The sequence below is a fragment of the Priapulus caudatus genome, unplaced genomic scaffold, assembly GCF_000485595.1.
Source record: "Priapulus caudatus unplaced genomic scaffold, Priapulus_caudatus-5.0.1 Scaffold925, whole genome shotgun sequence".
Classification (NCBI taxonomy): domain Eukaryota; kingdom Metazoa; phylum Priapulida; class Priapulimorpha; order Priapulimorphida; family Priapulidae; genus Priapulus; species Priapulus caudatus.
This window is the reverse complement of record NW_014577986.1, coordinates 30908-43299: the sequence shown is the minus strand read 5'-3', so window position 1 is coordinate 43299 and position 12392 is coordinate 30908. Positions and strand designations below refer to the sequence as shown.

Here is a 12392-nt window from a genome sequence, read left to right as displayed (position 1 = left end):
CTCCCAGCCACCCTGGTGTGACCCCCACCCACCTTGAGCTCGTAATGACGGAGTGCACGAGGATGAAGAGGCTGACCCACCTTGAGCTCGTTAATGACGGAGTGCACGAGGATGAAGAGACCGACCCACCTTGAGCTCGTTAATGACGGAGTGCACGAGGATGAAGAGACTGACCCACCTGAGCTCGTTAATGACGGAGGCACGGGATGAAAGCTGACCCACCTTGAGCTCGTTAATGACGGAGTGCACGAGGATGAAGAGACCGACCCACCTTGAGCTCGTTAATGACGGAGTGCACGAGGATGAAGAGACCGACCCACCTTGAGCTCGTTAATGACGAGTGCCACAGGATGGGAGACTGACCCACCTGAGCTCGTTAATGACGCGAGTGCACGAGGATGAAGAGACCCACCCACCTTGAGCTCGTTAATGACCGACCCACCTTGAGCTCGTTAATGACGGAGTGCACGAGGATGAAGAGCACATTACTGCTGTCCAGGATGTTGATGTACGTCGACGCCTTGCACAGCTTCACGCAGGTGACTACAGCGCCCCTTGCCATCTGTCGGGAGCCGCCCTGACCGATCAGCGATTTCTTACGGTGTCGATGAACGATTTCTGCAATAACATACGAGAAAACTGGTTCAACACAGAGTTCACATAATATGTAGTAAAACTATTATTGATAATAATAATTATAATAACAATCATCATTATTATATTATATTAATTAGTAGTAGTACTAGTAGTAGTAATGGTACCAGCAGCAGCAGCAACAGCAACAGCCACAGCAGCAGCAGCAATAGTAGTATTAGCTAGTAGCAGCAGCAGCAGCAATATAATACTAGCAGAATTATCTATTATTCTTATTATTCTTATTACAATTACCATTAGTTTATTTTTTCAATACAATGACAGGATTGTGCATTTTGATCAAATTATCCCTATTAATGGATTAAGCCCTCAGAAATAAGATAATAATTAATACACACACTACTGGCCCTATCCAATTCCAAGAACATTAAACTGTAAAGCGAAAAGTACGCTTCACAATCTAAACCTGCCCTCGCCATCTTGTCGCGAATTATATCCGTCAAGAGAATAGAGAAGGGACTGAGGTTCAACCTTCTTGAGGTACTTGGGTGAGCACGGCGCTCCCTGGTCAGCCATTCACAATTTCTTCGAGCAGTGCGGCTGCAACAGAACCATCATGTCAGCTGCCGGAACACACGCCGACACCCACGACAAAACTACGCACGCACGCACGCACGCACGCACGCACGCACGCACGCACGGCTGACACCCACGACTAACTTCGCAACGCAGCACGCACGCACGCACGCACGCACGCCGACGCACGCACGCACGCACGCTGACACCACCGACGAACTACCACGCACGCACGCCACGCACGCACGCACGCACGCACGCACGCACGCTGACACCCACGACTAACTACGCACGCACGCGACGTACGCACGCACGCACGCACGCACGCACGCACGCACGCACGACGCCACGCACGCACGCACGCACGCACGCTGACACCACGACGAACTACGCACGCACGCACGCACGCACGCCAGCTGACACCACGACTAAATACGCACGCATCGCACGCACGCACGCACGCACGCACGCACGCACGCACGCACGCACGCACGCACGCAACGCACGCACGCACGCACCGCTGACACCCACGACGAACTACGCACGCACGCACGCACGCACGCACGCAAGCACGCACGCACGCTGACACACCACGACTAACTACGCACGCACGCACGCACGCCACGCACGTCACGCACGCACGCACGCCCACGCACGCTGACACCCACGACGACACTACGCACGCACGCACGCACGCACGCACGCACGCACGCACGCACGCACCGCATGCTGACACCACGACTAACTACGCACGCACGCACGCACGCACGCACGCACGCGCAACGCACGCACGCACGCACGCACGCACGCACGCACGCACGCACGCACGCACCCCCGCTGACACCCACGACGAACTAGCCACGCCACGCACGCCGCACGCACGCACGCACGGCACGCTGACACCCACGCCACGCACGCAGCACCGCACGCCACGCGCACGCACGCACGCACGCACGCACGGCACGCCGCACGCACGCACGCCACACACGCTGACACCCACGACTAACTACGCACGCACGCACGCACGCACGGCACGCACGCCACGCACGCACGCACCGCTGACACCACGACTAACTACGCACGCACGCACGCACGCACGCACGCACGCACGCACGCACGCACGCACGCACGCACGCACGCACGCACACACTGGCTGACACCACGACTAACAACGCACGCACGCACGCACGCACGCACGCACGCACGCTGACACCACGACTAACACGCACGCACGCACGCACGCACGCACACACGCTGACACCCACGACAAACTACGCACGCACGCACGCACGCACGCACGCACGCACGCACGCACGCACGCACGCACGCTACACACGACTAACTACGCACGCATGCCACGCACGCACGCACGCACGCACGCACGCACGCACGCACGCACACGCCACGCACGCACCACGCACGCACGCACGCACGCACGATAATTCAATGTTACTGCAATCACGCAATCGCTAACTGCCGTGACCATGGGAAATTCACACATAGCCAAGTCGCTATCAAGATCACTCGGGTTCCTACGGAGTATAGTTAAAGGCCCTGTCAAAAATTAGCAGAGTAAACGCTGTCAGGATGAAAACACAGAAATGAAATAATGAGAGAAATGAAGAGACAGAGAGAGAGAGAGAAGAAGAGAGAGCAGAGAGAGAGAGCAGAGATACAGAGAGAGAAGCACGAGAGACAGACAGAGAGCAGCAGAGAGCGAGAGAGCGGAGAGAGAGAGAGAGAGAGAGAGTAGAGAGAGAGAGAGGCAGAGAGCGAGATGAGCAGAGAGAGAGAGAAGAGAGAGAGAACGAGAGAGAGAGAGAGAGAGAGAGAGAGAGAGAGAGAAGAGAGAGAGAGAGAGAGAGAGAGAGAGAGAGAGAGAGCGAGAGCAGAGCAGAGAGAGAGAGAGAGAAGAGAGAGAGAGAGATAGAAACGATCAGCGAAGAGCAAGAGAGAGAGAGACGAAGAGAGAGATAGAGAGAGAAAGAGAGAGAGCAGAGCAGACAGAGAGAGAGAGAAAACGGGAGGCAGGAGAGAAGGCAGAGAGAGCGAGACAGAGAGAAATTATTCTACTTACAGGGCAGAGTATGAGTAACATCATTTGCAAGGGCCACACGGTCGCTTTCTTCTTCGTGTTGTCGGTGAATGTGTCCAAGTGATCAAACAACTTCTCACACGCCTCTGCAACATCGCATAGGTCACAGGTCATAGGTCACAGGTCATAGGTCACAGGTGAGACGCGACGCGGCAGGCGCGTAGCAGCCAGAGACAGGTTACCGTGAGACGCATCATACCGCGGCTTCATCACAGAACTAATGAGTTCACGCGGTAGCCGAGTCTAGAAGCTTCTTCACCGGGAGTCCGGGGGGGAGGGGGGGTAAACTAATTGTAATGTAATCAGGAGCTAGTAATGACAAACTAGTAATGACAAACTAATAATGACTAATTTGTCATTATTAGCTCCTGATGTAATGTAATGTAAACTAATGTAAACTACGTACAAGTTCACGAATGCTTTTCGGTTCTTCTGAGCTACTTGTCAGTTCTTCGTGTTTCACGATAACGAGTTTATGTAATTAACCTGTTAGCAAAACATACTACGACTGATCTAGCGGTCTGTGACAACCTGAACGAAGTTGCATGGACTTGTCACAGTGGGTGGCGAGAAGCAGAAACCTTGTTCGGGCAAAAACGTTTATCGAAGCCAAGGCGAACGGATTGATTATGTGGATCTTTCGAAAAATAAATAAAATCTCATAATAAAAAAAATAATTAAAATTACTCTCGATACCTGTCAGTTCATCGTTCGGTTTCTTCTGGAGTTCGGTGAATTCTTCCGGATAAGTGTCCATCCAGTTCCATATTGCCTTCTCCAGGCTGTGCACCAACACGGGCTGCACTTGTTTCTTAAGATTACGGAACTTCTGATTCGTTTCTGAGAAACAGATCCGACTTTGAAACATCTCACTGTCCAAACTCGATGCCGCATGGGGCGACACATGAAGCTGTCGCTCGCACGCTGACTATACGCTATATACTTACTACTATACAACTAGCGTATATACTCGTACGCTATATAGCACATGATTACTTAGTACGAGCATCATTCACCAACATCTAAATTCTCAACAATTATCATCAAATTATTACCTTATTAATATTATATATAATATCTGATATATTAGATATTAATATAATATATAATTATAAATTATTATTTATCTTAATTAATTGATTAATTAAATTCTCATCAAATTATTAACATATAAATTGAAAAGAATGTACATTTCATCCACAGAACCACAATAAAAACGGTTTGAAAATGTTTCCTATGTCCCCTGAACATAGATCAGTGCAGTAGAAATAAATGGTGGTCGTGGTTCGATATAGCGTGAAGTCACTTATAACTCAAGACAATTGACAAATTATCCTCAGCAATTCCAGTATAACACACAATATATTATAATTCAACGAATTTTCAAGGAGTCAGATCAAATTCCAGGACCTTTCCATACCCATGCCAGACTCTGACTACAGTATTACATCAAAATATATCAACTCAATAGAATACACACTCGCTTACAACACAAACCAAAATTCTGGACCAATTCTTTGACTTCATTATGTATTCACAGGGTGCACTCATTCTAACATATAATGACTGCCATTGCACAAATTTTCCATCCATGAAATATAGTACTAACCATTTAGTAGTTTGATCAGTCGTGTGTAATCTACATTGATATGTTGGATTAGCTCCAGATCACTGTAGTCACCAGGGTCCTGGTCACTTGAGGTAGACAGAGCATGAAGCCTAAACGCACGAGCAAAGATAAACCAAAGAGGTAAACAACTGCCACCCTTGTGTGTGTCAACGTGCGGCCGGCACGCTACAGATGACATGACACAAGAAAGTTAACTAAGAAGCAGCACCTCGGGGGGGGGGGCGCATGTATCACGACTGTGCCGTGGAATAGACGGGGTGAAAGTGATCAGCAGCACAGCAAACCACTCTTCTAATGAGACGCACTGTGCATGTTATGTGGATGCGAGAGTGACGTGTCAGAATGATCAATATCATAACCGCGAGAGTAAACACGATAACACCAAGTGATTACGTCACCGTAAATAGTAAAAGTAAAAAAAATTATGTCGACTTGTTCACAAAATGTATGCGATTCTTTTCACTTTTCATGGTTAAATTGCTGCATTATACTTCCTATTTTGCTATTCCGTTCGATGTGAAGAAACATGCATAACTCATACATAGCCCATAGCAAGCATTTAATGTCGTGATCAATATATCAAATCGCCTATAGTTTTTGGATTTTTAACTAGTTAGAAAACAATCTTATCAGGTAAGAATTTGAGGATACATTCAGTGCCATTAGTACTTACTTTATGTAAAAAATTGCAACAATAATTTTACAAATATACACCATAGAAAATTCGTGACATAGTCAATTTAATTACCTGGCAGAAATGCGATTAAAGACCGCTGTGAAGTTGTTAAGGCTCAGTGCGAACAACACCTTTGAAGCCAGGGCCTTCAGTGGACTTTCATTGGAGTAGTTTATGAACTAGAAATAAAAACCAGATATCACAGCTAGTGAAGAATCTTGGCAGAAACTTTGAGTGAAACGTTTCATTCATTTTAAACGTCCAGAAGCAATTTTATTTAAAAATAAAGCCAAAATATATAACTGTTAAGTGAATTTCTAAATTTTGAATTAATAGGTGAATGTATTTTTTTTAATACTTTGAAGAAATTACTCTTATCATTACGAGTATATACGATGAGCATGGTTGTGAGACTTACACTTTAGAGGTGTTTCTTTTACCACTCATCAAGCATTCGATTAACTGAGACTACCGGATACATGTTCGAAACAAACCTGTATAATCTCTGGCAGAAGAAGTTTCACGTACATTGCCTCGTCAAGTCTCGTCGTGTCTTTCGGTTGCTGCAAGAATTCACGGCAAAACTATGCATGCAACCTGAGCTTCTCTCGCGCAAAAACTTCAGAGCAAGAAATACTAAGGCCATGATTGTGAAAAAATGAAAATGTCAGGGGGGTGTACTACATAACATCAGGAGTGAATAATAGAGATAAATAATAGAGAATAATCTCTATTACTCACTCCTGATAACATGGTGCAGGTCGACTGAATTAGTTGTCATAGTTTTAGCTATATATATTTGGGGTTCTCCCCATGAATATCAGAGGTCTTGTTGTTTATGGATGGATGGGGGAGGCCCTGGGAGGGGTAGCACCAATTGGAGTCAATCCGCAAGACATAAGCGGCTCCAAAATGCAGGTATTAAACTCGATCATCATGAAAACCTATACATCAAAGTGTGAGACATACATCATAGCATGTCTGTGTTTGGATATCAAAATCAAACACAGTTAGCTGAAAATTAGGGCATATCGACTAGGCAATTAAGGCGTGTTGATGGATTTATGGCATGTAGCCAATCAGCTCAGCTTTGAAGATATGTCTGACCCGACATACGTTTAAGGCCTAGGGAAAACTCTATACATATATGTATATATTTAATTTCCAATTCCCAATTCACTACATTCAAATTCTCCTCAAATTAGACTTCAAGTTCCCTTCAATTGAACTTCACTTTCTCGCTCCAACTACGCACCTATGTTTTAATTATCTCGCGCGGTTGCAGGGTTTCTTCTGAGCGAAAATTAGACAAAGGATGTAATGGCCAGTTTGGGAAAAAACGTGCATGATGGATTCAAATACAGGATGTATTGATATACTTATAGGTATATAGATACAGGATATACTTATCAGTAAATACAGGAACATTTTCACAACGGCGATGTTAAATTTGACAACGGCGGTACGCCACTGTGCCTCCTATGTATAAGAAACCCTGGGTTGTATTAATATTACGCGTGCCGGTTACATTGCACTCACGTACCCCATTGAGACACTGATGTAGTGTGTCGAGAATTATCAGCTGCGACTCGTAGAAATTGCGTTCCGCTTCGGGGCCGAAGATTTTCTGCGGTAAACAGAAGGTAACGTCATCACAATATCATACCACAGACACGATCAATGAACACAACCTCTGCAACATCCTGCTCGATATTACATTTTTTTCGCATTTCACCGACGTGCTTCACATGGAATGAAATGGAATGAGGCTCGGACCTTGATATTAAGGAATCAACATGAAGCGCTCCCCAGCATTCCTGCAGGGGGTATATTCGACGCTGACGTCGATGGTAATTTAGCAAAGGTCAGCTCGTCTGTGGTCTGGCATTTTCTCGCCTGACCGGGCCGCGAAACTAACGTAAACACACAACCCGACAGCCTCCCCGACACTTATTCACAGGTCTAGTACGTTAAAAAATCGTGATTTAATGAAAATGCACCGAGTTATTAAGTGATATTTACCATGGTGCCGACAGTGCGCAGGATCTGAGTGAGGCCGCTGATCACCAGGGTGAACTTGTATCGACTGACGTTGATCAAGCATTCTTTGTTCTGCTCTACATTGATGCGGGAGTGGGTGGTGTGCAAACCCGTCCTTATCGGAAGCTGCAATAAACGATCGACAGTTTTACATTCACGTAAAACTCTGCGAAGAAACCAGAAATGTACATAAAATCCACTCATTTGATATGCACACTTCCATACAAGGGTATCCCCCTTGCCCCTTATATTCTAAAATTATCAATAACAAAACGTGTTTTTTGTTGATTCAACTTACTGTCTTGACTCACTACAGTGGGTTCCCACTCTATTGGGACAGGTTGGGAACCACGAAAATTAACATATTTACAGTCATACACGCATGCTTAGTTGTGTCTTACACAATCGTCTGTATACAATATGCATATATGCAATATTTAGTATAGAAAAAACAACCTAGGAAAAATTAAGGTTACCTCTAAAAAACGTTTTATGTTATAGATAATGTTAGAGAATCGAACATTATAGACACCTAGAGTCAAGACACTGCACCGACAACATTTCTTATTTCCAGTGAAGTAGTCGCTTGACACTTCATAAATAGCCAATCATGGCCGTGGATGTTTCCATCAGCATGTGAACGTGAGCTTTGGTCTTCTCTACTGTATGAAGATTGCAAAGGCAACTGTCAAACAGACCAGTTTACGTGTTCAGGGAAATTCAGTTTTATAAGATCTGGGGCATTTATAGTGGAAAGTTGCCCAGCCAAAAGAAAGACATTTTTTTTTACTATCCTTAGCACAGGACTTCAAAATCAATTCTATCGTGTTATCAAACTTAAAAGGGCAGCCACTGTGTAGTGAGAAAGGAAATTAACTTTGACCTGAAAATGCCAGCCAGTCACACCAGCAGTGTGGTTGGGGCCAGTCACTAAAACTTTGACACTAAATGTTACGGCTGGTCATTGTTGTAACCTAGCTTACTCTATTGTGGAATGCTTATTTCGTTTATCAATGGAAGAGGTGACACTATATCATAACGTACCTTAAAGTTATTACGTCACTGTAAATAGTAAAAGTAAAAAAAAAAAAATGTCCGCCTCTTAACAAAATGTAAGTGATTCTGTTCACTTTTTATGGTCAAATTGCTGCATTGTACTTCCTATTTTGCTATATCGTTCGATGTGAACAAACACTCGCGACTTATACATAGCCCATAGCAAGCATTTTTAATGTCATGATCAATATATCAAATCGCCCAAAAACCCAAATCGATTTTTAACTAGTTGAAAAACAATCTTATCAGGTAAGAATTTGAGGATACATTTAGTGCCATTAGTACTTACTTTTCAAGTAAAAAATTGCAACAAAAATTACACAAATATACACCATAGCAAATTCGTGACGTAGTCAATTTAATGTTGAGTGTGCAAAGAATTGATATTATGAAAATGTCCAATGCTGCAGAACATTTCAATTTTTATCTGGTAAGCTGGTCGGCAGAAACCTGTTAGCTGATTGGCTAATTCTTTTTTTTACCTCACTTCAACAAATTCTGTCACTGTAAATGAAAATTTCTTTAGCCTAAAACCAGACTGGGTAGGCACCCAGATTCCATGCAAAATTTGGTTGCAATTGGTCTGGTAGTTTGAAAGCGAATACCGTATTTGGCAATTCCAGTCCCTCTTGGACTCTTATGGCCCAGTCACACATACGCGACGCACGGCCCGCGCATTGAAAAAATGGAAAATAAGATCAGTGCGTCGTTGTGCGCCCAACTTTTGTCAGAATTTGGGAGAAGCTAGCGAGTTGACAACGAATGCACAGCGTGTTGCTAGCGCGCTGCGCGTGTACAGGGTGCATACAGAGTGTATACAGAGCGTATACAAGGCGCACATGTTAAAAAATCCAACGAATACACAGCGTGTTGCTAGCGCACGGAACGAATGGTACGCGCATTCAACGCACAGTCAGCGAACGGCAGCGGTCATGCATGCTGTGACAATGAGCTTGACAGTCTCAGGCTGCTGCTGCTGCTGCATCGTGCTCAGGAGAACTTGGAACGGTTGGCCAGGATTCCGAGCATTTTCTACGACCCTCATGGCTCAGGAAAGCCGGTAGTTCAAGATGCGCTCCGGTCGCGTCATAACCCGGAGGCTGTACGGCTTCATCATGTTGGGTCGTAGGCCGAAGGCATTGTCGCCGACGTAAGAAGTAGGGCGCACATCCTGGTTGTCGTTGGGAAGAGGATCGGGATCAGGGAAGCCTAGACTACCATCTTCAATGCATTCATTCAGCTCAGAGGCATTGTAGATCTGAGCGTCTGATGCTGATCCCATGCCGCCGATGTCTGCCCAGATGAACTTGTAATCAGCATCCACGAGCGCCATGAGGACAACGGAGTAGAACCCTTTGTAGTTGTAGTATAGGGAACCACTGTTTGGAGGACACTTGCAGTTGACGTGCTTGCCATCAAGTGCACCACACTAGGTATGGGGGAAGTTCCACCTCTCCATGAACTCGTCAGATATGGCACGCCATTCCTCAAGAGTGGTGGACACTTCATCACCTCATCCTTGTGTGTGCTACAGACTCGTTCAGCACTCGTTCAGCACGCCCATATTCGCTGCATGTTCGCTAGACATGCGTTAGAAGCACGCTAGGTGTGCGCTAGGTGCGCGCTAGGTGTTCGCCACACCTCAGCCGACGAACATACAATGAATACCCAGAGTGTGCTCCGCGTGTGTCTGCCGTTGATCCAGCGCGTCCTTCTGGCGTGTACATTCATGCGTCGAGCTCCGCGCACATTTTTGTGCATGCTCAAAAATCCCGACGCACACAGTGAATGACAACGAATGAATAGCGTTGGTCCAGCGTGCTCGACAAACGAGTAACGAATGCTGACGCACATCCAGCGAAAGACAACGCACTGGCCAAAATTGCCAATTTTTCAATTGCCAATTGCCAAAATTGGCCGTGTGTCGTGTATATGTGTGACTGGTGCATTAGCTCTTTTACCATCAGTCTATGCCATCAGCAGTGAGCAATGTAAAGAATTATGTGTACCATACGTGTAACGGCGGCTGGCTCTTGTGGCATGTGCCATCGATCGATTCCAGTATAAACACGGCACAACTAAACTATATGGATTTGGTTTCTGTTGGGGTTTCGGTCTTAGCATGCTGCAGAATGGAAAAACTGAACAGCGAACGTTTGTAACGAGTCACTCTGCGCTGTGTGGCAGCACTTTACGGTGCTAAAATTGTCACCCATTGATTTTGCAGTGCAACCACATGAATCGCTATATTTGAATTGACCAGTTGACCTCAACATGCACACTGTACTTTCTATGGAGAACGTTATTTCTCCTGATAAATTACAGATTGCTAGCTGCCATAGTTAATTAGGTGTGTGCTAAATAAGTGGAGAAAAAACAATCCTATTCATATTTGTATATCATAAATATGATAATCAGTATTCGTGCAAAAACAATGTATGTCACGTGGTAATAAACAATGTATGTCACGTGGTAATAAACAATGTATGTCACGTGGTAATAAACAATGTATGTCACGTGGTAATAAACAATGTATGTCACGTGGTAATAAACAATGTATGTCACGTGGTAATAAACAATGTATGTCACGTGGTAATAAACAATGTATGTCATTGACCCACCTTGAGCTCGTTAATGACGGAGTGCACGAGGATGAAGAGACCGACCCACCTTGAGCTCGTTAATGACGGAGTGCACGAGGATGAAGAGCACATTACTGCTATCCAGGATGTTGATGTACGTCGACGCCTTGCACAGCTTCACGCAGGTGACTACAGCGCCCTCCTGCATCTGGCGGGAGCCGCCCTGACCAATCAGCGATTTCTTTACGGTGTCGATGAAAGATTTCTGCAATAACCATACGAGAAAACTGGTTCAAACACAGAGTTCACATAATATATAGTAAACTATTATTGATAATAATAATTATAATCAATCATCATTATTATTATTATTATTAGTAGTAGTAGTAGTAATGGTACCAGCAGCAACAGCAGCAACAGCAACAGCCACAGCAGCAGCAGCCACAGCAGCAGCAGCAATAGTAGTATTAGTAGTAGCAGCAGCAGCAGCAATAGTAATACTAGCAGAATTATTCTTATTATTCTTATTATTCTTATTACAATTACCGTTAGTTTATTTTCCCATTACAATGACAGGATGTGGCATTTCGATCAAATTATCCCTCATTAATGGATTAAGCCCCTCAGAAATAAGATAATAATTAATACACACACTACTGGCCCTATCCAATTCCAAGAACATTAAACTGTAAAGCGAAACAGTACGCTTCACAATCTAAACTGCCCTCGCCATCTTGTCGGGATATATATATCAGTCAAGAGAAATAGAGAAGGACTGAGGTCAACCTTCTTGAGGTACTTGGGTGAGCACGGCGCTCCCTGGTCAGCATTCACTATTTCTTCGAGCAGTGGCTGCAACAGAACCATCATGTCATCAGCCGAACACACGCTGACACCCACGACTAACTACGCACGCACGCACGCACGCACGCACGCACGCACGCACGCTGACACCCACGACTAACTACGCACGTCTTCTCTCTCTCATCGTCGTACTCTCATCTCTCTCGTCATCTCTCTCTCTCTCTCTCATCTCTCGTCTATTTCTCTCTCTCTCTCTCTCTCATCTCTCTCGTCTCTGCTCTCTCCGGTCTCTCTGCTCTCTCATCTCTCTCTCTCTCATCTCTCTCCTCTCTGCTCTCT

The 12392-nt window shown here is 45.4% G+C and overlaps 1 protein-coding gene across 1 annotated transcript in view; it reads right to left on the bottom strand.

Annotated features, from left to right (window-relative positions):
- The window catches only part of LOC106814432 (neurofibromin-like), a 69580-nt gene that overhangs the window by 54535 nt on the left and 2653 nt on the right, over positions 1–12392 (bottom strand). Inside the window, 9 exon segments of the mRNA XM_014818749.1 lie at positions 443–618; positions 1126–1158; positions 3244–3351; positions 3962–4105; positions 4875–4984; positions 5644–5750; positions 6066–6134; positions 7115–7198; positions 7594–7737. Of these exon segments, the coding sequence (XP_014674235.1) occupies positions 443–618; positions 1126–1158; positions 3244–3351; positions 3962–4105; positions 4875–4984; positions 5644–5750; positions 6066–6134; positions 7115–7198; positions 7594–7737 (975 nt within the window).